The following is a 24,984-nucleotide window of genomic DNA, read 5'->3' as shown; positions in this document are numbered from 1 at the left end:
AAATGCTACAACAAGTGGGTTAGATATTACCAAGTCGGGAACTAAATGCCGACAGTAGGCTTTGTCGCACGTTGTCTGCGTTTGACGCTGCAAAATGGCCTTCTGCTAGACGATCGCTTGCGCTAGCTAAACAGCGGTCGCCCGCCAGAATGACTTCGGCCATTTTTATTTAGACAATAATGTTCGAGTACGCTCAGCAGCAGCAGCAGCAACAGTAGCGCTCTGTATAATTGTCAAGGGTCGGGTACTCACGAAACGGCTCAGCGAATAGGTAGGTGCAGGTGAAGGCGAGGTTCCTCCGAGACAACGAAATCAAACGTTGGAAAAATTCGACAGTCATTTAAAATTCATACTGAAATCTAATTTAGTAGTGATAGTCTATAAGGATCCAAGTTGATAAATATTTTTGGCCTGAATACTGTGTCGTGGCCATTATTATATGCGTTTATTAGAATATTCAGCATATATTGCTATTGTAGTAGCCTTAACTATCGTACACGTCAATTCAGAGAATCTCAGCCAAAAGTCCTTTCAAGTCAATTAAACGAAACTTTCTTCTGACAGGAAGAGGGATGCGAAAATGTTTGCTAGGATTTCTAATCTGCAGTTTTTTTTTAAGTTTTGCAGCTAGACCTAATTCTTTATAAAAATACCACTATCCCATATGCTTATATATGACAATAAGTAGCATTTTAAGTAAGCAAGTAAATGAACAAACAAATAAATTATGATGGTAGTCGTCACACGAGATGCTATCCGGGTTTGCTTGTTACAGGTGAAACCAAGTATTTTGACAACAAGATAATAAAAAGCTAACTAGAATTTTTGGGCACATTTTTGTAAATGCCATGATCACACAATGCCATGCACTATGATAATCCACTATATAAAGTATAAAAGAAAAAACTGAATGGCCCTTTAACTTGCTCATATATACATATTTTTTTTTTTTTTCAATTATCTGATAGATATAGTTCGGATATAGATCTAACGAGGTAGATTATTGAGGTAACTGCTCAGATCCAGCTCGCTAGATTTTTGTATATTGTTGGGCAAGCTACCTTTTGTGTGTACCACTCAAGTCAAAACGCACTAACGTGGAATGGCGAACTTAAATAAATACCAATGTTGCCGTTTAAACAATATTCTTGCCAAGACTAATGCTACCTTTGATGATCAATGAAACCTTATTGACGTCTCATGCCTCCCACGGGCCAATTGGACTATTGGACAACCAATAGTGATCATGAAAGAAAAATTTCAGCAGTTTCCTGTTTAAATTACTATATTATCAAGTGGTCTTTAAATAATACCACTCGAGTCTTAGGGCTTCTTTGTCGTAAATGATTTTATAGTAATTTTACAGATCGAAAGTGGGTCACGCTTTAACAGCAACGACAATGCGGATCACGACGACAGTTGCTTCAGCATTTGGCCCGCAACGGATAATCAGGGCCACAATTGCAATAATGACTTGAGTGACTGACCACTTGCACCACTCTCACGTCTGACCCGGCACAACAAACTGAGTAACGTTGCGCTTTTGGCAAGTCCGCTTAAGGAATTCCTCTACTAAATATATGTGTATGTGTCTGTGTGCATTTATGTAACCACCACAACAACGAGACAAAAGATGGCGCGAGAGAACACGAACAGCAGCAGCAGCAGCAGCAGCAGCTGTTGCCGTTGCAACTCGATTGTTACAGTGCCTTGTTTGTGGGTTTAGCTCGACGCATCCATATGCCGCCCAGCGACCGCAACAACCGGGCCATTCTGATTGGTGCTACCGCTGGCGCTGGTAGTAATAACAACAAACGTCAACGTTTCCAGCCCCCAGAATGACCAATCGTACTACGCAACCCAGAAGATATCATCGTGATCATCATCATCAACAACGGCAGTAGCAATATTACGCTAAGCGGTAACAATGGCAACTCTATCCCCGTTTGTACATCACCAACGTGTTACTTGGTGTCACCAGAGTGCGTACGTATACATATTTCACATTAGAACAGCAACTGGGCTGCTGGCATAGAGAGCAAATCGCGACTACAATAACAATAGCTGGTATAGCCAAGCCGGTACAATACAATGTTACGACAAAGTCTTCATAAAGAAAAGATCTTTCTCGCAGTCGCTGCAAATTACCCACAGCCCACCATACAAACAGCTTAACTAAAGTCCGGTTTCACATGAGAAGGCTAGCATTACCTTTCAGAAGCTGGTCCTGAGGCTTGTCGCAAGCGATACATTTCCAACCCGAATGTTCGTTTAATAACCGTTCCAAATTATATTCTTATCAGTAAAATGGGAACTTCGTCTACATTTCAAACTAGGCAATAGCAGGTCTTATTAAAAGGTAGAGAATAACTATATATTCACGTGTATAATTCGGCTATACAGCCATACGTCAATGCTGTATAGCCAAGGACTTGAAACATTTAGATCTATGACGATACGCGTAATTCTAATCAAAATTCGAAAAAAAAGCGCGCAAATGTAAATATCAAGTATCAAGCAGAACAGCTTCTAATGGCTATCAAAACACTGGCTAATCTCTCAAAATTTCGAGTAACTGATTTGTGAATTGCTGTCTGTAAACAAACTTGTTCTGAAGATAACAAAAATTTCTTTATATTTCTTGCCGCTATACACCGACACAGCTGTTATGGTGAGATCTGCTTGAGCATGGGGATATTATGTCCATCGTAATTTCTACATTAAGTGAACTGAATCTCGAATTTAGAAAATAGCCTCTGAAGAGCAGAAATGCATTGGCCGCTTTGCACAATTAGCATTTGCGCGGGTTCAGGTCTCACTATCAAACCCAAACTCAAACCTTTCTCACTAGCGAACAGTAAACCAATTGATGAAGGTATAAAAATGTGTGAGGGGATCACTTGGACGGTCTCTAGCTAAAGAAATTGTCATTATCATCATCATTATGTATAGTCGTAGCCATCGCTTATGTCAAACATTCCGAGAGAGGCCCTTCAAAGTGTCTCCTGCTTTTTTGCCCTGTTTCAATTTTTGCCGTTTCGGAGAAGCGGATACCGGCAGCAACAGGGCGCCATCGAAGAAAGCGGCAGCGTTGATGAAGATGAAGCCCAATGCCAATTACGGCACAGAGCAGCTTGTCCGTCTGTTCGTGGCATCAATATACGTCAAACAGACGGTCAAAACCTTCAGCTAGCCATCGGACCGATGCGTGGTCTTTCAGTCACAGGTAGCCCTCAGCACTAATGGCTGGGAAACGCGCAAAATGCCCCCCTTTCTCCCTCGATATTAGTTTTATCGGCATTCTTGGTCTGCCGCTTTTCTGTTACTACACGCCGCTCGTTCTCTTACTCCGGCTGCTACTGCTATATGATAACAGTCATTGGCGGCCCCTCGCAGACGTTAGCAGCGCGATTTGCTGCTGCTGCTGCTGAATGCTGCCAGCAAACTCAGCTTCTGCTGTCGTTGCTACCAAAGGGTTTCACCTGCCACGAACTTCACCATCCACGGCCATTCGCCATCTACCATCTCTACAGCTACGTACAGATCTGTTGTTCGTTCGTGCTGCCAACTGATCGTCCTGCCGCTTCGTCGCCGCGACCATCTACGACTTGCTCGTTATTCACCGCCAGCCATCGTTTACCCTAGTTTCGGCTTCTTTCATTCGTTGCTTCCCTTTTTCTTTTTGTAGTTTACTCTTTCTCGCTCCATCAGCGGACCTATCTATGTATGAGAGTGGGTGTGTGCGCACTCTCGATGAGTTTTTCAAACTTTCCCGCCTGTTTGGCGTGCCTGTGTCGATTGCGCAGTGTCCTCCCCTCCGCTCGCCTCCACCCTGAGGCAATCCTATCGCTATAGAACAAACGAATAAACACATGAACACACGAATATACACAGAGTTCGAGTAAGCAAGGATATTCACGTACACCCATACAATAACTAAGAGCTATGTCTCTTAAGATTCTTGAATCTTAAAGTGGATTCCTGGCCTAGTGCTTCCACGTTATTAGTTCTGTGCACAAAGAGAACCGAGCCTTGTCTGTGTCCTGCTTTTTTACGGGTCCGTAAACTACTAGCAGCGGCAGGTATTCCTGAGGCGTCAAAAGTCGACCACTGTTGACGTTGACTAGCATGGCGATTGATAACAAACTATTTCAACTCTGAGAGCCATCATCATTATCGCTGTCGCCATTTACATACACACCGCCAGGTCGAGCCAAATTGGTAACTGAGCCACGGTAATTTGCTGATATTAAATTCCGCATCGCTTCATCTAACCTCTTACTATAATTGCACGCCGAACTGTTACCAATGTTAGGCCGAAATACAATGTATGACTAATCGTTTAGAAACATTGCGCTGAACGTCCTGCAACACTTTCTCTTTATGTGTTCATTGTTTCGAGACGAAAGCGGGGTCCGGTAGTCGCTAGTCGATTAGTGATCGTGACTTTTGCATCGGGCCCGCTAATTGACGAATGGACACGTCACACATTTCTAAGGGCACGCTGCGCTTTGGCTGTCAGGTAATTTTAACATAGGGGTTCAACGTCGTCTCGCCTTTCGTTTTGGCGCTGTGCTTGCTTCTGCTATTGTTGTTATTGTTCTCGTTCTCAAAACAGGGCTTGCTAAATTACAGAAAACCAGCAAAAGCAAAAGTATCCTGCTGGCGTCGACGTATACTAAATTTGAAGTGGCGTCCGTTTACCCTGTGTCCACTAATAATGTTACCGGTTGGTGCAACTAGTAAATTATTAAATAGCAAGTCAGAAAATTGTCGAGTTTAGCCATATCGGCAGAATGGCTTCTGCAGCCACTCAACCGAGCTAAACAAGCAACCGTACAGCTAGCTACGAGTCACATAAAAAGCAAATAGAAAATTAATTCCATTCAAGCTTAAGGACGCCACAACGGCTACTACCATCTTCTACGGCGCTTGCTCAGCTGGATGTTGCCCGTTACCATTTCAAGTTCCCTTAGACCATTTGCCATTGTTAAAAAGCATACGTTATCGTAAACCAACTCTTGCGCTCAGCTGGAACCAGCATTCGTCACCTCTAATTACCTGAACGTAGCAGTCATGTCGACCGAATTTCTTCTAGCTTTGTAAAATGCCAACTAATGCCACTGATGGTCATGGCCTTTCCTGCTGCGGCCTAAGTCTTGCCCTTTTCTGCTTGATTTTTAATTTACGCCCGTGGCATCAACTCCGGCTTTAAATCTTTTGCCAGAAGTTATCCATAAAAAGGCGAAAGAGTGCCCGCACTATTACTTTCCTAATAATTTTTATAGGAATAGACTAAAGAAGAGGGAATAACGTTGTGCACACACGTACATAGGTACACAGAACATCGGACAAGGAACAGAAGCGTAAAAAAATGACTTTTGACACTAGCCCGCTCGGTAATGTCGACTAATGTCTCTGCATATATTGCATGTTTTTTTTTGCTAAAAATGTGCCGAGATGATAGGACTTCGTGAGCCAGAGGCGCCAACTTATCGGGCTCGATCTGAGTCGCTATTATAATTCGCTTGCAAGGTGGAAAGGCAGAACGGCTGTTGAAGCCTCGCTCGGAACGAGCAGCAGAAACAAATATAGTAATATCGCACCAAGCTACAAACCCGAAAAGAGATGCAAAACATGCAACAAGAATTATGGAACAAAGCAACAGATAATTAGTTCAGATAACTGAAACTTTTTTCACAAGCGGTTGTGACTAAGTAAACTAGTAGAACGGAGTGGAGTGAACATTGTGTCGTTTCCTAATAAACGCACACGAACATTTACCATGCAACGAAAAATTTCAACTGACGACTATCATCCTACTCTACGAATGGCAGCGTGGACACTTAGAAAGGGTTTGTAAAAACCCTCAAACACGCATGCATGAATTCGTGGAATCTTTCAAGGAACCTCATATAATTATATCGTGTTAACAATATTGAACTCAGAAGCAGGCGTAAACTAGTTCGGAATCAGTTTTACTTGATATCAACACCGTACGTACGCATCTACGGGAGTCGATTGGCCGAGTATTTCGGAACTATCTGCCGGTATTGCAAAGCCAACAAGCTCACATAATCGTCTCAGGCACGCCCGAAACCAATAACAGACATAGGACTTGATGTGTTCAAGCGTCTTTTTTAAAGCTTTCCGGCTTCTCGTGTACTCAGCGGCGTCCTTCTCTATACAGTATAAATGAGATAATCAGCGCCCGGTCACGAGAATATTCCGCGATATAAGGGTAAATCCAAAATGTGCTCATCTTCACTCCTCGTAGTTATCGGTTACATTTCGTAGTTTGCCCCGCTAAGCGTGAAACAAGCCAACACGCTAAACCAGATATATTCTATTTACGCCTATTAATGAGATTTCACCGTGTTGTAGCTGATGTTACATCGTATCTGAGACTTTAATTATCTGCTCGTTGAGGCAGTTCTGCGACAGCGCCTGGAGCCTTTACGGCCCCACAGAGAAAACAGGTGAACGTCTTCCTTAATCACGGTGTCAGGAGATCCGGTCGGTTTTTTCTTTCTTTCGCATCCGCCCGCCTTTTGTGTTTCTTAATTAGTGGAAAACACATTATGCAGCTTATTGACCGAGAGCGTTCGATTATACATTGCCAGTTTCCGAACGAAGAGAATCAAATACACCAATTGATGATGTACTTCAGCTTAAAGCTAGTAAACATAGCATTGCATTACAAGGACGAATCAAGTAGAAATGTCAAATAAAGAAACAATCTGTAGCAATCTGAATAAGGTTTATGTGTATATAACTGGGTAGTACGGATTTCGACAACAGCAAATAAGTCACGTCGTTCTGGTACCACATTTTGCGGTACACAGATGAGCAATGATATGGCGACTCATTTTCGAGTTCCCAATCTTCGGTGTCCGTTGCCCCTTGATCGTACTAGTGCTGAAACTGTGTGGTGAATCAGAGACCCCCGTGTCTATCGCACGATAATAAGATTAATAACAGCAACAACCATAACAACTGCTAGCAGCCTTTTATGGTTTTTGGTAACGATCGGTTATTGTGTCTAATAATGGCGTTCGGAAGCGTCACTCGTGGGCATATTATGGCCTGCTTAGTCCACGACGCAAGCGGATTACTATCGCATGTCACTTGATATAAAGACGTAAATACCTATATTTTGTATATCATCGCCATTTGAACTATGGGCGTGTCTAACGTAGACAATGCTTTGCTAAAGCTCGACGATCAGAGTTATTAATTGTCGATATTGAATGTTGCTTCAGGGAAATCCAATTCAGCATATTCATCCTGCAATATGTTGAAATAGACGCTTATACGAAGTTGCACGAAGTGCGACGACAACAGTGCGCACGTTTTGTCATTCAGTAGGGTTACCCACCCAACGAAAAATCTCAAGCCCAGCAGTGAATCGTATCGAAAATCCCGCTTTTATGAATGAAATACAACTATTTAGCTGAATCTCTGGCAATGTGAACGCCGCGAACGTTGCTTTCTCTCAGTGCATTTTTAGCTTCGTTTCGTTGAATCGCGTAATTACGGATACTAATTTATATATACAAGAAATACAGATATTACGTAAATGCTATTTAGAAAGCGTAACGATTTATGTATATGAGGGTATTCTGTAGTGCAGCGGTTCTGCAGTGGCAAGAACACTATGTTGTGATCGCTTTGCATTTATGTGTTCCCGTCTATATGTACAAATGTTATCATCTATGTATGGACGTACAAGTGCGTGTATTCCAACACATTGCAATATGAGCGGGTAGACGAATGCAGCCGCTGACGACGCTGTCGCCATCGAAGCGTCGTCGTCGAATGTAAAAAGCGCAGCCAGTAGTAACGGATTATCGACAGTTGACAAATTATAACTAGGAATTTGTACAGATGACGCAGTCGTGTACGATACAGCAGTACCACGACGGAACGAGAATATTAGCTTGGGGGGCCCAACGCGAGTGGCAAACGAACCGACAGAACAGCACGAAAATGGTCAATGTTGTGGCGATGCTGATGCTGATTCTGATGATGGGTTTTTGCATGAAGAGAAGCGGTCATCACTGCGTTTGTTGGACTACGGCGGCTTTCGTTCCTTGTTCCAATGGCCGCAATCCTGCCAAGTTTGCCAGTTCAGAAACGAATCTGTTCGCGATCCTTCTATTCGCTGCGGTCGGGTCGCATTGAGGAAAATGGCCGTCTACACACAGACAACAAGCGACACGATAGCCCATTCAACGACGAGACATCTTCTTGACTTCTTTTCCCAACAGAGGTCCTTTGCGAGAAAAGCTGACGGCACAGAGCAGCGAGAGAAAGATCTATCTGAGAAAAATGGCGACGATGTCAATGACAATGTCCCAACGTTCCACTAGCAAAAAAGACGAAGTGACTCTAAACTGTTCGGATCGACAGCAACGCCAACAACAACGCGACCGTGGTCGTCGGCTTCGGCGGCAGCGGAGGCGGCGGCAACAACATTCCAATGTGCAACGATCGATGCCGCCGTTTGGCGTCTCTCCTTCTCCTCTTCCTCTCCTCCTTTCCTCGTTTTGCTCAATTTGCCGAGTCCAATCATCGGGGCTAGAGAAGAGGCGGAGAAAAAGGTGGGAGACGACGACGACGACGGCGAAAACGACGGTGTGCGAAATGCAATCCGCTTTTTGATTTTCTGTGCGTTGCCGTTTCTACTGCTGCTACCGCTGCAATTGTTACTTGTGTTTTTAGACCGCGTGCGGATCGAAGGAACAGCGCTACGCAAACCGACCGACCGACCGACCGGCCGGCCGGCCGGCCGGCCGCCAGCGAGCCAATGACAATCAACAACAAATCGGCCAGTAGCAGTCAGTTGACCAAACAAACGTCGCTGAACGTAGCATCACTCACATAGCCAGTTACTCGCAGTTGCTGCAACAGCAGCTGCATTCCCGTGCAGGAGATTTTTTGTCTTATCTTCTTATTGCTCTATGTGTCCGTCTGTCGGGCTGTGGTTCGGAGCAGTCCGACCAGGTCAGTAAAAGACGGAACCGCTTCTCCGTTCTAATACGTCTCGATATCTTTCACTATAGCAGCAGCAGTAACAACAGTAGTTTTTGCGGGGACAAGACCTCGACATCTAGATGCTACATGCCAAGGCGTTGTTGGCTTTTGGACATGAGCTTTTTTAGCCCACATCCGTCATTTGTGACATCAAGTAACAATACGATCTAAACATTTTTGAACTGCTTTTATCGCTATCGATAAAAAATTGTTTAGTTGAAAGCATTTTGGAACAAAGTACTTGCAGATATTTATGAACACGTGCTCTTTTATCGATCGTTTTCCTCGCAAGAACGCCGAATCTAACAAAGATGTTGACGTTATGGCCTATTGGCTTTTTAGCCTGAATTCAGCACTGAAGCAGCAACGAAAGACAAGATGGTAATTGGCGATATTGCTCGGTAACCAAACTAGACAGTTGTTATCAAGTAGAGAAATATGCAGAAGGAAACAACGTGTACTCCACTGTACCTGGAGCAAATAAGGGTATTTCCTGTTCCTTTGGCTGGCGATATTCCAATCGACTAAGCGAGCACCCTTGTGACTTTGTGAGTAATCGTATGAAATTCATTATGCTATCACTACACGGCAAATCCGCCCTATCGAAATAATTAAGGTTTACCCGCTCTGTAGAGATACAGAGCACGGAAACGCGACACGTTTACGTTGAATCGATGCGCAATCTGCTTCAGTTTTAGGGTATGTCTACTGAAAATCTTTAAACAGACATAACACTCAATTACAACATTTATTCTACAAACGTCACTTTGTCGACTAATTGATAATTTTCCATAAATTGCAAAAGGCATATTGAAGAAGGATGTTTGTTCCAAGGACAGAGACCGTCGGCTTCCGTGAAGCAGCCGAAACAGTATGAGAAGCTAATATAACACAGTGTGGTTACATACTGAGATTTTTAAAATATATGCTTTGAACCTAGCACATGTCAATAATCAACCATTTCGAATTAACAACTATATGCGCACAAATTTTCAGGTTGAATTGAGATAGCAAAAATTCCATTATTTTTCACCACTATAAACCTATGGTTTATCCTCCAGATCTGAAACCAGTTAGTGAGTAATCTAAAAGCAAACTTCAACAATCAGTCGAGCGATCATTGATTGCCGAACGTGAAGTTAGCTATTTAACTTTATCATCGCGCGATCCGTCTGTCAGTCAAACGCAAGTCGCCGACGCTGAACTTTATCGGTTATACAGTCTCGTTGATTGAGTCCGTTTGTAGGGCTTAACGATTACTTACTCCAACTACTACGAAACTCATGCCAGCTGGTCCGACGTTTGCACCGCGGGTTCGATTCCTTGTTCTGGAAATAAGATTGCTACAATTTGTTGTTTGCCCTTGGGGCGCGTGGCAAAAGACGACTGCCACGTCGCACCTCTACCTACGATTTATTAAGGGAGACCACACCCGGCGTGCAGCCGCACAAAGAGTAAACCTCACCAACCATGCCAGCGTACTAGACTACCGCAAGGTTCGAAGATAAGAGCGCGCTTACAAGTATGGCTTCAAGACAAGTACCTCACAGCCAACAATTATCCGTATAGCAGACGAAGCGAATATGATCAGAGGCAGTAAAGATCATCATTCACTGCCAGTATTTGTGACATCATGATCGGCGTCATCACTTGTCTAGTGAGCTCCACTCTGTTATGTACATTATATTGCGATTGAGGACAACGAGACATGCTGCCTGAGAAACAACAAATCGACTAGCACAATAAAATTAGGTTCCATCAATTTTGTTTATGGGTTGGGCAAATGATTCCGACATCGAAAACGTGATGTTACACCGCGTGACACCGGCACATGCCGACAAGAAGCTGCAGTAGTACATAACGTTTATTGTTGCAATCTGTTCTCTCGGTGAATCACTCGTGGTCTGGTTTGAAGCGCTTAGCGACAAATGAGGCTTGCAAGGCGCTTTACAAAGTCTTGCGTGAGAAAAAGTTAATTCCTATAGCCAAACTTAGCAACAACACTTTGTGGCCGTGAATAGCGCAGTAATAGTTACCTTTGCACATTATCTCTATTAACTTTTTTCAACAGGTGCTAATTCAACTTTCGTTTTTCTGGGTAGCCATATCTATAGAAAGGCCGTTGGCAGATCTACGATATAACGCACGTGCAGTATTAAAGCCTATGTAATATACCGCGTCTTTAAATGACGGTCAAATTGGGAACGCAGAACAATCGGACAATGAACAGGTGAAGACGATTTTAAACCTTTGGGAAAGGGTGCCGGAATATCCGTAAAAACGCCTCGATCTTCGATCGATGTTCGTTAAGGGAAACGCTCACGTGTGGTAGCCACACGACCAACTTCAGCAGTAGAGGCAATTACTACGGCGGACGGTAAAGCGCTGCTGGATTTAATCAGGCTGGATCGCTGGTTGATCGTAACGCCTTACTAACCAGCGACCGAGAAATCAGCTACAGGAGCGGCGACAGCGTTACCCGGCTGCCTTGTTGCCTCTCTGTTTTGTGCTTATGTTCTACCACTTCCGCTGCTGCCCTATTCGTTCCAATGGACTGTTGCGCTGCACGACTGATACGAGGAAAGCTGCAGCAAACCATGTACATACATATGGACACACAGGCATATATGCACACCCGAAAGAGCAACGGCGAAGTCGTTGATCGTCCACGAATGTTGTTGCTGGCTCCAGTCGAATCGTTGTTGCTGTCGGCTTTTGTGGCAACGACAATCGGCAAACAACAAGAACCAAGTATGACTGAGCTGCTGCTTCTAGCACTACAGCGGTGGCGACAGCAGATACGCCACGAGAGACGCTGATGGCGGCAACAACGCCGGAGGCACCAATCAACGGCCGACGATCGGCTAACAAGCACGAACCTACCAAAGAGCGAACGAAGAACGGAATAACAAAAAAAAACGATCACGATCAACCTGATGCAGTCATTTTGGACACCGCTGCCACCACAGCATCAGGGCGATGGTACAAGGTAGTATAGTATGGTCTGCTGTGGTTTGTTGGCACTCTGCTATAGGCCAAATGCTAACCTTGGTTATGGTGCCTTTCACGGAACAATTGTTAGTGGCTTACCGAAAAGGCTAACTAAAACACACATGTATATATATATATATATACATGTGTTTTAATTGTGGAAGAACTGTGGCGGCTTTTTGTGCTGTTACTGCAGTAAATGCTGTCACTATGGTGGAAATTTTCAGACAACGTTATAATTAGTACTATGCCTATCTAATTATTCTGCGATGTTGGGTGTTTTGTTTGCAAAGGACAAATATCGCTTCTTTCTATCATGTCGTTTTTCTCTACATTGTATATCACGATTACCACCATTATTTTACGTCGCTTCAAGATTATGAATGACTGTATTCGTGATCCACAGATCCATGTCTATGGTATATACAATTATTCGGTACCATTGTTTATAACAAACAACACTTTAAAACAAATGTAACGTTGGCAATAGTCCTATGATTTGACCAACTCCAATTAGAGCCGATGTTGTCCAAATAGAGTTTTTGCGTAGATGAGCCTTACTTCATTGCAGTTACTCTTCAATTCGTATATCTCCGCCTTGGCCGCAACTTGACTAAGATCCTCTGTCTTACGGATATTGTCGCGTGACAACGAAACCAGAATAACAATAGTCGATAACTAATTGAAAACAATGCGCTTCCGAGTCTACAGCGAACAGGTACCAGCCGCCTTGGTACGCCACGCATGCCTCTAACTAAAGATACGACCAGCAGCACCAAATAGTCAAACCAAACATACCTTTTATCTTTGTCACGCCGGGGCTAGTAAAGAAAAAGAAGAGGCAATACCCCGTTGACTAATGCAACCGATTTATCATTTAGCGACTGATGGTACTTGTCGAAAACAGGTGCATTGAATTAAGTACAGAACTGTTTGTAACTTTCGACTAGTACTGATTGTCGTTATCAAAGCGATTGATCCCGTCGCATTTATTATTATGATTATTAGAATCAAAGGAAACATCGAGTTTCTTCGGAGTGGGAAAACGTTTGCTGAGTAAAATGTCTCCCAACAAAGACGACGCCGGAAGGATCGCGACAAAATCAACTGTCTCTATAAAAAGAAAGATAACGCTGGCATGGAGCAGTGCCAGCAGCGAGCATAGAAGGAGGACGGGATAATTCTAATCGTACGTGGCGCAAAGGCGCTTGAAATACACGAGACCATAGCAATAGTCATAACAGCAGCGATGGCATAGACTACTATAGCTTCCTTGATACAAGGAGTATTAATGATCTCGTTGTTGACAGCGAAAAGTATAACTATCTATGAGTTTCTACCTACCACTGTTTTTGTCCTTATACCTCTTTTCTAAGCTAATCGCGCCGAGAAGACGGACCGCAATAAACCATAACTGTTGACACCGCTTAAAATTTCAGCTTCCTCTAAGGACACTGATGTTGATAATGCTCGGTGACTCCGTCTACGTAAAGCAACTTCTACTTCCACCGCTGGAGATACTGCTAAGTAGATTTGGTTTCAGAGTCGAAGTCTGGAATGGAACGTTGCATTTCCCGCTATTGATAATCACCTTTACTTCATGACTCTTCGATAAACACAGGTAGACATTTACATTTCGGCGACAAGACGGCATTGATTTTGCGCATGTGTTGCTATCCCCGCTGGGTTTTCGCCAGATAAATTCATATCGCATCAATATAGATCATCATTTTATAGACGTCTGTACAAGACCATGTCTGATTATTATTGATTAGGTAGATATGGATAGCGTCTATCAATTGCCATAGTGGCCTTCGTGGTGTTTAGAATGTTAGATCGCTAACTGGAACCGTTGGCTACGTCGAACTGACGATGCAGACCCTTCAGTGGCACAACTTCTTCTAATAGAGTTGTTATTGAGATTGCTCGTTCCGCATACTGAATATGTGCTTACATTGGGCTCCACGTCGGCATCAAAGAAACAGCCATTACGTCACACAGTTATACTGTCCAGACGACTTCTACTATTATAACCATACTAGTAATAATGATAACAACCTACTGTTAACTAATGAATAGTTCCCGAGCTGCTCATCGACGAACGTCCATGTTCTTCGATTTATTAAAGTAGCAGGTTTATGTGTTTCGTGTTACTGCTGTCAGGAAAGGTTGGAAACTGGCAAAGTTGAGAGATATCCTATTTGATATTCACACTGCTACCGTTTTCGTAGATGCTTGTATGCCCTCGGCGCGCATCTAACCCCCCGCATGTATTGTCCTATGATATTCTTCAAGATCCAGCGAAAAAAGCAGCACCAAATTTCCAAACGCAAGGCCGGTTCCAACAGCAATGAAAATGGTGATGACATCGTCCACTCTCTAAAGTAGACGACGAAAAGACGTAATCAGTCTGCAAATCATCACCATCGTCATGTTGCAGTTCGTGCCCCAACGGTGACGACTGGTGATTCAAGGAGAGGTGACGCGCCGCTGGTCGTATCGATGCTGCCGCCATAGCTGAGCATAACAGGCAGAAAGGTTATATAAAGTGTACGCAGCGGGAGCAAATGTATCTATCTCTTTGGGCGCTACGTCCATTCTGGCGTCATAATACAACATTCGACAGTTATACACATACATGCATGCATACGCATAGTATCCCCGTTCTTAACTGCGCAGATCCCAGAAGAGGAGCTGGCAATCCGTCCATTCCTTACCGCGTTGCTGCCGTCAACGCTACTAGCAATGGCGATGATAATGGTGATGTCGACGATGTTGGCGACGGCGAGCACGGGCACGACAGCGTACGTGAATTGTACAAAACAGTGCTCTGGCTCCTGCGACGTCATCTTTGTTTCGTTGTTTTCTTTTTATTTGTACGCATTTGTAGGGGATCGGCCAAAGAAACGTATTGCATCCATGTAGACAATCTAATCATTTAGCCAGCCGAACGCGTCAGCCCCTCCCAGCTGCCTGCACAAGCCTGTTAAGAGCCAGCAGCGGCGGTTTCCGCCTGACCATTCGCCCTGAAAACAACCCTGAACTCTATATCATTCTGGAGCGAGCCAGCGAGTCTGCATTATCACGAGCATCAGCAGTAACTATATATATAGCAGCGCGACGATATGGAAAACAACAGTCGCCGTGCGCCGTAAGCACACCCACGCACACAGGCACGATGATGCGCAAACATCCGGTGACACTTATGAATAAATCAAAAGCGGGACCAGCCAACATAATTGGCAGTCTTCGCTCTTCTACTATTTTTATGGAGAGTCGTCCCCATTTCGCCGAAGCATCGACGGCACAAGGCAAGCCGCGCTGTCGTTGCTATTTCCTCCGATTCCCTTAAATTTCAACCTGCTTTTCAAAACGATGGCTATTTGTGTAGCATGCGAATCCGATAGTTTGATTCATCTATTCGATAGAACTTTCATGGAAGGTACTTCTCGGCGCCACCGGCAACACGTTCCCTGCCTCGCTGTTTAGTGACTCAGTATCTACCAAAAAGCTAATTGTACGGTTTCGTTCTCGAAGCTGTTTTCCGATGCAAGCACGTGAATTGCTGCAACCGACGGCTCCACGTGCTCACCATCTCGACCACGATTAGTATCAAGACGTATGTGTGTGCTCTCTATGCTTCATGCTTCCATGTAATCAAATATTAATGCGTCAAGCCACTGCATATTTTTCTACGATATACCCTGCCAGCATTGGGTCAGTCGATGAAATTGGAACAAAACAGAGTCCCAGGTGGATGAATAATCTCCAGTCAGCGAATTCATGGAATTTCTATCCCAAAGGAATCTACACTTCGATTTCGTCGCCAATAATGCGTGGTTAGTTGCTCATCAATTTGCGCGTGTTGTTATTGCTAGTCAGTCGAGCACGATCGATCGTGAGATGAAATGCTCTTCTCACCACCGGTCGCTACCGGTATCGTTGGCGGTTTTGAGGGGAGCAGGCGAGTAAACCAACGAATGAACAAATCGACGGCAGAACGATCGAGCTGAGGCAGCGAATCTAAGCTAGACTGAACGATGCTGGTGTTGCTGATGCTGGCGTCATGGCTGCCGGTCGCAGGTACGGACAATAGTGAAAAAGCCACGGCGATCGAGCAATGACTGATCAGTAGTAGACGCAGCAAAAAAGGAAACACAACCAGTTACCCCTCAGCAGCAGGACAAAGGTTGCCGTTGGCCGTCAGACTATCGACGGTAGCAGCCGAGAACGCCAGCAGCAGCGAAACGAAGACGACCAAAGAGTTGCAACCGTCACTGCCATCACCGCCGCGGCATTCGGCACACGTCTAGCGATCCGCCACGCAGCAACGGCCACAAGAGCACAAACAGCGAGCGATTACGTAGGAATGTTCCTCTTGACGCTGGCAACGACATCAGCAGCAGCTGCTGCTGCTGCTGCTGCTGCTACTGAATCGGTTGTCGATGCGAGCCGCGCCGGCGGCGACGACGACAACACGAACCCGGAGCGGAGAAAGAACGAACAAACGAACGAAGATTGTCGCTATTCGCTGACTCTAGGTGGCTAAGCAGCAGCACAGAAGCAACAGCAGTCGTCATAATGGAGGTATGCTATTGACCCAAATGGGACAAATCTAAGCGTTGAAACTTCTTAGATCAGGTTGTTGGCAGACATGGCGACAGCCACCGAATAAACGCAAAGTCTAGTCCGCCTTTACTGAAAGGTAACCCTCAAAATTGGAAAAACATGAAAAATTCAGTGCCCTGTGCCGCGGTTCGGTGTTACTGTTGGACTAATCTGCTTGAGATGCACACAGATGGTATCATTTAAGGGTTGTTTCGAGTGTCTCTTCCTATGAACGGAGGCCACTAACAATATAGCATTAAAGGTGCATGCAACAAACATCGCCCTAATTTATTGCTTCTTTTAAAGAACACTAATAACGTGTCCAGTCATATAAACGTATAGACTCAAGAACGTTGCGGTATATATGGAATTCGCGCCAGACCAACCAGGCGTGATATCTGACGAAAACATATCACCATGTAAGGGCCGCGGATTCCTGAAATGTCGTGTACACACATACTTCATGTGGCTTGGAGTGACCACATCTACTTGACGCGAGGAAACGATCAATAATTCTATGAACATCCTATCCTTCCACTGACCGATCAGTCGAATTACAAACGACTTGGTCCAGTTCTGATAACGATACTGTTGAACCAAAAGTCTCATCCAAACGGCTATTTTGAGACCGCATGTCCGTTTTATATAGTGTATAATGGGTGGGTACGAGTCTCCGTAATGGCTTAGTAGGAAACGTGCTTGCCTGCTGATCTTAGGGACACATTGTGGTCTAGCTTCGAATCAAGGCATCAACAGACCAGACTTCGTTTCGTGCTGGGATACCGGCGTCCGGGTGTACGGCAATACCAGACGTCAAACTCGAAACATAAAAGTACAAGTAACGCATGGCTGTACGGATGGAATTAATTTATCCCAAAAAAGGACCGTCTTCTTTTCTTAGTCTTTACTGACTGCTCTAACAGCAGCACAACGAGCGGAGATGACACTCTGAATGGCTACGAATAATTACAATGATGATGACATTACATCTTTTCGAGCCGTTGGTTGTACTAAAAAACATTAGTGCTTATTCCAGTGCCCACTGGAAACGTCTGTGGAAAGCCAGAAGATTCAAGTGTTCGATGTACGTTCTGTTCTGCGTTCGTTTCCAGGATTTTCGGTGCCATGTATCTTGCCAGAACACTGCTTCACGCATACACACGCCTATATGTATATATATAAAAAGATAAACGGTGCTCATCGACATAGACATTGCTGCGTTATTCAGCAACAGTACACGAGACAATTTCAAACCTAATTAGAGTTACGTTAAACGAGACGAGCGAAACGGAGTCGAGCGCGGTACTTGTCTCCGTTGAAGGCTGAGCGCCAGCAAGCACCAGTTAACCACATACCAAAACTGTAGACAGATAACGTGACCAACCAACAAAAGGCTTACCACAGCGCAGGTAAGGCAGTAATAAAAGACGGCGGAAATTGCCAGCTATGGGGTCAGTGAATCACTCGATTCATAGTAATTCTGTAATTGTTCTCTACAGTATGCGTCTACCAATTCAATCAATATTAACTAAAGAACATCAACAAGTTGTAATCAAAATACGAAATGATTAGAACTGATCCAAACTATCAGAACCTCATCCTCAATATGAAAGTAACTACTACGCGTAAAGTATTTAATTAACGCCATTTTATCCTAGGGATACTTCAAAAGTATTCGACATGCATCGAAATGCCGATATTGAAAATGGTCGGGCGCCGGTCAATTTGAACGTGCCGTCGTCAACAGCTTTTGGAGATCAACTATTTTTGGAGATAAAAACATTTTATCAAAAGGAGCGCTCATCACATGCGTCATTTGCTAGTGACATGAAGTGTCTTCTCGATACCGTTGCTCCTGGTTCTGCGCATGAGACATTGGCACAGTCTGTATGGGTCCAAAAAAAAAGTCCAGCAGCTTGGAGACACCAAATAGAGCGTGTAAAACGACCGCCGAGTGTCAGAAGGCTTTTTGCGCATAGGTAAATGAAAGCGGCTTAAACGCGGGCGCGAATGGTACGAAATTTGCTACTCTGGCTAACACATGACCACCCTTGTAATTCCGGCTCCCAGAGAACCACAAACACACGTACATTAAATATATCCGTTTATTGCTAACCTATTCCGTTTGGCAAATGGTCAACCATTGGAAGGCTGTTTCTTAGCTTTAAAAGTGTATTGGTATCGTTTTGCTCAGTTTGCAAAATTTAGTGCGGACCTAAGATTTATGCTTCACAGTTTAAACGAGGATCGTTTCGAGCCTACATGTTTGAGCTATAGAGTCCTCACCATACACGGAAGAGACATCTCATTTTGCTTCAGCATATATTTACCATCGGCAGAAGATCGGTGCCCCAAATTTGTTTCTTTTTCGTCTGTCAAGCACTGTCTCCGTCTCTGGGATCCGAAACCAAAGCAAAATTTTGTAATAACGAAGCATTAATAACAAAAGCAATTTGGACTTTCGTATTTAACCAATACTTAATTATCATTATCATCAAAGGAAGCAAAGGAGGATCAATATAAAAATGGCTATTACTTTCTTACCAATCAATACTGAAAGAACGAGATTTATATATATATATATATATATGCTATCGAAAGGTGCGTAGTAATCCACCATCGATTTCTGAAAATTGCAGAAGATATTGTCGAAGACTTATTGCCAGCAGTTTTTCGTACAGAGAAAGTTTTCATAGGATTAGAGAATTATATGACAGAAAAGGCTAGTCTAGTATGAAACTAGAAATGAAATGGTGGCTTAACGTTCACAGGTTTCCATTTCACGAATCGACATGTATATTACAAGGCCATGTCGCTCATTAGTTCGAAGCTGTACAATCGAAGGCATCGCAATAGATATCTTGTGACTTTGCTATAAGATGCTAGATGTAAGTGGTGAGCAGTTCGCAATCGCTATTCTAATGCGTTTGCTAAAACAGCCATCGTCGAAATAAGATATACACGCACACACTGAGCATCTGTCGTACAAGGCCTGACTTCAGAGAACGGACTTCGATGAGCGATTTTGTTGCCTCCGTTTTAGATTCTTATCTAAAAGCAACTAACCGTTTGAGCTTGTCGTCGACACTGTCCTCCCGTATCGTCGTACCTTAAACTGAATTCAATGTGTAACTGCGTATAATGTCACAACTAATCGTGTCGAACAACATTAAAACAGCGTGTTCATGCTTATCTTTTTTTATCCTTGTCCGCCCTTTGTCCAAAAGTGCTCTAGAGCTCCCAGCTCTGAGGTCTCTTAGATATTACTACCGTGAAGTATGCACTTCATCTCGTAACCAGACTTGATAATTGCTAATAGCTTTAGGGAAGAAATTTCATCGAATCAAGATCTGGCTCTAACAAAAACGTCAGTTTAGCATTAAAATATTTTCCCTAAAAATGCCACGTACTGTTTTTTTTTTAGTTGACTTACCAATCGCTCAAATTTGCATACGATCCCTTTGTGTGTATGGTATGCCGTTTTAGGTCTACTTTAGGTGTGTGGGGTTGTCACCATCTTGTGTTATAGTGTCCTGTCTACAGAAGCCAGCAAGAGGATTTAACATTTTCACCCATTCGCCCGCTTGTTTGTCATTAATCTGAATATTGACGGCGACTGCATCATCCATAGCAGTTGCAGTGACTTCGTGACTGTGTTTGTGTGTATTTTTGTGTGTCACTCTATGTGTGCGTGCGTGTCGATACGTCTTCTCGAGATTGATGTAAGGCAGATAAGCATTGAGGCAAGCATTACGTAACTAGTAAGGCATCTCTTCTGCGTGTATAGATCTGTTTTCGTTTTCTGAATTTCAGTGCAGTGGGAATGGATCATGCCATCAACATCTCAACCCGACACCCACTGAAGCAAGCAAGCAAACAAACAGGCAGGCAGGCAACCGGCTAGGGCAGGAGATTCAGAGCTGGCAGTCTGCGTTGTCGGAAAGCCTACCGAAGCAGCTGACTTCTATTACCGGAAGATCCCGACTACCGTCGAATCTCGTTCTGTCTCATTAATGCATTCATTCATTTTTGGCCGTTGGAATGTTCGTTGGCTTGTTGTTTATTGGTTCTTTCGCCTTTCTGCTCGTCTACCCTCCTATTCTGTCCATAAGCAATACGACGCTTAAGCAAGCAGGCTCGCCGGCCGGCTGGCTGGCTGGCTGGCTGGCTGGCTCACTGGCGGTTGGTAGGCTGAATGGAGCAACGCTGTTTCGTAGCTATTTCGCGACTGCTGCAGCAACGGCAAATGCCTTCGAACGGCCGTCGTCGTCGAATAACAAACAGCAGCGCGCAACTGGTGACTAGAACAGTGGCAGCGAACAGCGACTGCATTCCTCTGTTGCTCTAGGAATGCAAGGTCGCTTACTCCTCGCTCACCGAAACGGCGGAACGCGCGAACACAGAACGACAACGACGACGCCGACAACAGCCATATAATATAGCAACAGCAGCTTGCAAGCATTACCGCGGAAACCCTTTTAGTCAACACTGGCGACGACAACCCTGCAGTCGACAATGACACTCATCAGAACGTTCGTCGACGTCGACATCGACTTCGATAACAATAGCAGTGATGATTAGGCCACTACGTGACAACTGCGACAAGCTGTTGCTAGCATGATCGTCGTCGTCGTCGTCGTCGTCGTCGTCGTCGTGGTAATGGCGCTTCAGTGGAGCGGTTGTTCAATTGACAGCAGTTGAACTGCAAACGAAGTAAAATTGTACGGCCATCAAGTATCGCTACCGGACTTAGTGACGCGCATAAGACCAATAGACAAACAGACAATACGTAGACAACAGCAACTACCTCATTATCATCATCATTTTCAGCATCGCATTGTCAAACCATACAGAAACTTAACTTAAGTAGAAACAAGGTAAGGACTACAGCCGCAAAAGTCGTACTGGGTATTGCTCGCCGTCCTAGTACGAGCAGTTCTGTTATGGCAGTTGCTGATATTCGCAGCACCAGCCGTGCTGCCGGTACTAGCCAGATCACGCTAACGAAAATCGTGGCTGTAATAGTTATCGCTGTGATATGTAGAAGCTACTAGAATATTTTGAGTCTTGCCTTTGGTACTTAGGTTGTTAAACTTTACTTCAGACAGCTAGCTGCCCGCACAAAACAACCTGTATCCGTGTACATTCAGCCTCAAGCCTTTGATCTCAAGTATAGCTCTCTCTGCCCAAAGACTTGACCCCTGCACCTTTACCACAGGAACTTGCAAAGGCTACTTATACTATCACTGAGGAAAAAGATTGTAGCGGATCTACCAGTTAAGGTGGCTACATTGATCGGTGTGTCCGACTGCAGTAAACCGATGAATCGATGCAAGCGCACGATAGGGCACTGTACGCATACATGATGCCGAACGCGACCGTTCCGTACAGCAAATACTACTATACGTTAGCTCTTTTTTTCTTGTTGATTTGACGATCCATCTGTCTAAAATGAGGCATTACGACTCGCGCTTTCAGCAAGGCAAAGTGAATCCGACGTTCATTTACGATTACGAGGACCAAACCTCTATATGTAGCTATTTGACTGGCACGTAGTGCCGGGTCTCATGTGTACGTTTCCAATGTGAAATACAGGGCTGATTAGAGATCAAAGGCTTTTGTAGTGGTTAGACCAGAAATTTATACGACGGCACGCTACCTTTAAACGCAAAATTGACTCTAATGCCCTAGCTTAGCTCATAACCATGCTGTGGAGGTAACACGCAAGAACGATCTGCACATATCCGGGAAATCAAAGAACAACGTACGCTTTGCCGAGGTATCCTTTATTATTATTATTATTTATACAGTCGCTATTGAATACTCAGTTGATAGGCAACAGCGGCAAACATCTATGTGAGTAACACTTCCCTGTGGGGTGCTCGTCTTGAGGTGGCAACCCGCGCAACTGCCACCTGAAAATCACTGGTTTTTGTCCTTGTTTGGACTTTAAATATCATTGTATATGCGGCACTAATAAAACATTAAGCCAACCTACTCATCAATAACAGTACTAAACAATTATGGAAAATCGAGATAGGTAATGAAGATACAATACGAAAACCTTTTTGCCTTCGTAAAAAAAGCCTTTGTATCTAACCTATTCAGTTCAAACTTAACAAAAATACAAATGTTCTTTCGATAGTGATACTTCGCCCATTACGTATGAGCAAAAATCGAACACATGGCGCCATTAGTATGACTCGATTTACGTTTACAATGTTAAAAAGCATAGAACGCTATCGAAAAATTAATTAATTCAAAGATCGTAGGATGCACACAGCTCCTGTTCATAACGACGACATATGAACAGGAGCCATATGCATCATCCGATCTTCAAGTGAATGTTTTTTTTAAGGTGCGTTGAATCTGGTCACAAATTATACCCACATGGGACAAAGAGACGTGCGTTGGAATAATGAATTCAACAAATGTCTGTCCAGTCGTTTGCCACCAAGAAAGGTGGCATTTTTTTTTTAGGTTTTTGGGCTCCAGTCACGGCGGTAATCGAGCATAGGGAAAGCATTGAGCTATCAGCATCAGATGCGCTCATTTACGCTGTGCCGCCACATTAACTGTGCACTGTTACTACACTGCACAGTGTGTCTATTCCATAGGACAGCAGTAGCCTATATCTGTTTGCCTATCTGTCTGTCCGACGGAGCCCAGTGAAGTTCGTAGCAGCAGCAGCAGCAGCGGCGGCGGCGGCGGCGGCGGCGGCGGCGACGACTTTGCCAGCGTCGGCAGTAGAACAGCAAATATAGCCGGAGCGAAAGTAATGTCGGGACAACATAGCCATCGCGAGAAAACCATCATCAGTGCCAACTGCAGCGTGATTATGCCGTCTCTGCTTCTGCTGCTAATGAAATGACGATAGACGTCGAGACATCGGATCAAAATCATTTCAACTACTGAAGCTAGTTCTTCTGCTATGGCCGACCCGACACTGGCAGATTATCACCGGCAACAGTAGTAGCAGCAGCAGCAGCATCGTATATATAAATTCGATGGCAGAAGCATCAGTGACCGCAGAGCTGCTGCAGCTGCCAGGGATGGTGGTACTTGATCACCGTCATCCTCGTTATTTTAATGATGATCATCACGATAATCATCACAGTGATGGTAGTGTCGCTGAAGCAGCAGCGGTTTTGCTTCAGTAAGCGTAGACCACTGAATAACGTACCGGTCATTAAAGCAACAGACATATACACTTCACTATATATAATATTCTCCACATATAGGTATAGGCATTGACATACTGATCGTTGCGATGAATTGCCGGAATTTAATAGGTATTTATTACATATTGAGCCGAGAGTTGTTCTTTGTTGAAATGATTGTGGCAGTTGAATGAATAATAGTTAGTTCTAGTTATTGGTAGAAGAAAAGCCTCCGTTGATGGCGAAGGGCAATTTCGCGCTTCGTGTGTTGCAATCATTCAAAAATGACGCCTGCTAACAATGATCTAAGCAGACCTGATTACGCCTAGAGAATTACCTCTGCGACGTAAACAATAAGATATTTCAAATGAATGCTGAAAATATTGTGCCGTCTCTGTTTGGTTAAGCAATTTAAGATAAGGACGACGATATTATATCTGTCAACAGAGAGATTTTTGTTTCTAGCACAAAGAAACGCTTAGTTTGATGGGCTGTGTGCAACAAAACGAGGCCAATTAGTCAAAAAACTATGTTGGTATATATATATATATATATTCTATGGACACTTTCGTATTGCAATATACGCCACGTCTTCAGTTAAGCAGCTTTTCCCTAGGTCAAACAAACCACTTTGGCGTCTAATAGTTTATCGACCAGCACTTCTGAGTATGGCGACCATTTCGGCCCTAGCAGCCAGTGTCTACCGAACCAGAATCGTTTCGTTTATCGACAGAGATCAGATACATCAGATGGACGGACCGTCTTCCACCATCGACGGCAACACCACAACGACAACGACGAGTAGAGGCGCCGACAAGCAACGAGGGCCGCCGGGACATCGGTTCGGCTCGCATGAACGAAATTTTATTTTGTCTAGGAGATTCCTATCGTGACAAAAAAAGAGCTATTGTATTAGTTGAACCTTGTCGGAACGCCGTAAGTCAAGACGAAGTAGCGTAATACTGCTGGTTGATTGTTGGATGATTATGTTTGAATAAGGTGACTGGACGGATTATAGCACAATTGTCAAAGCTGAAACTAATTAGATATGCTGGCCGGTGGGGTCACTTCCGCCGTTATAGTATGAAATCTACTCGTCCTTGCTATCCCACACGAGCGATTCCAGGAGCGAGCCTGCAGTTTACGAGTGAAATAAAACGCTTTCAGCTTGTATTCATTTTTACGTCTA

At 44.1% G+C, this 24,984-nt stretch overlaps 2 protein-coding genes across 8 annotated transcripts in view; one reads left to right on the top strand and one right to left on the bottom strand.

The window, feature by feature from the left end:
• Nucleotides 1–24,984, bottom strand: part of kibra (WW and C2 domain containing protein kibra) — a 35,240-nt gene that overhangs the window by 8,002 nt on the left and 2,254 nt on the right. The window contains exon 1 of one of the 3 annotated variants that reach the window (XM_022810427.2): nt 31–149. The exons of the other annotated variants lie outside the window; for them this stretch is intronic. The gene's annotated coding sequence lies outside the window, so the exon portion shown is untranslated. Of the gene's footprint in view, nt 1–30; nt 150–24,984 lie in introns of those variants that run through there. 3 annotated transcript variants of the gene reach the window in all.
• On the top strand, nt 132–24,972 carry LOC111252481 (uncharacterized). Of its 5 annotated transcripts, none has more exons than XR_015318339.1 (4): nt 1,847–1,986; nt 13,467–13,648; nt 17,748–18,044; nt 20,449–24,972. XR_015318339.1 is itself a non-coding variant. In XM_086976579.1 (4 exons), the coding sequence occupies exons 3-4, from the start codon at nt 18,316–18,318 to the stop codon at nt 20,537–20,539; spliced, it is 390 nt and encodes a 129-aa protein (XP_086832705.1). In that variant the 5' UTR covers nt 13,467–13,648; nt 17,748–18,044; nt 18,294–18,315; the 3' UTR covers nt 20,540–24,972. The 5 variants fall into 5 exon arrangements, 1 of the variants encoding a protein (XP_086832705.1); XM_086976579.1 differs by lacking the exon at nt 1,847–1,986 and adding an exon at nt 18,294–18,614; XR_002674236.2 differs by lacking the exon at nt 17,748–18,044.

This window comes from Varroa destructor, unplaced genomic scaffold, assembly GCF_002443255.2.
Source record: "Varroa destructor unplaced genomic scaffold, Vdes_3.0 BEIS01000001.1, whole genome shotgun sequence".
In the NCBI taxonomy this organism is placed as follows: Eukaryota; Metazoa; Arthropoda; class Arachnida; order Mesostigmata; family Varroidae; genus Varroa; species Varroa destructor.
Note: the sequence above shows the minus strand (reverse complement) of the source record. Positions and strands in the feature narration are given on the sequence as shown.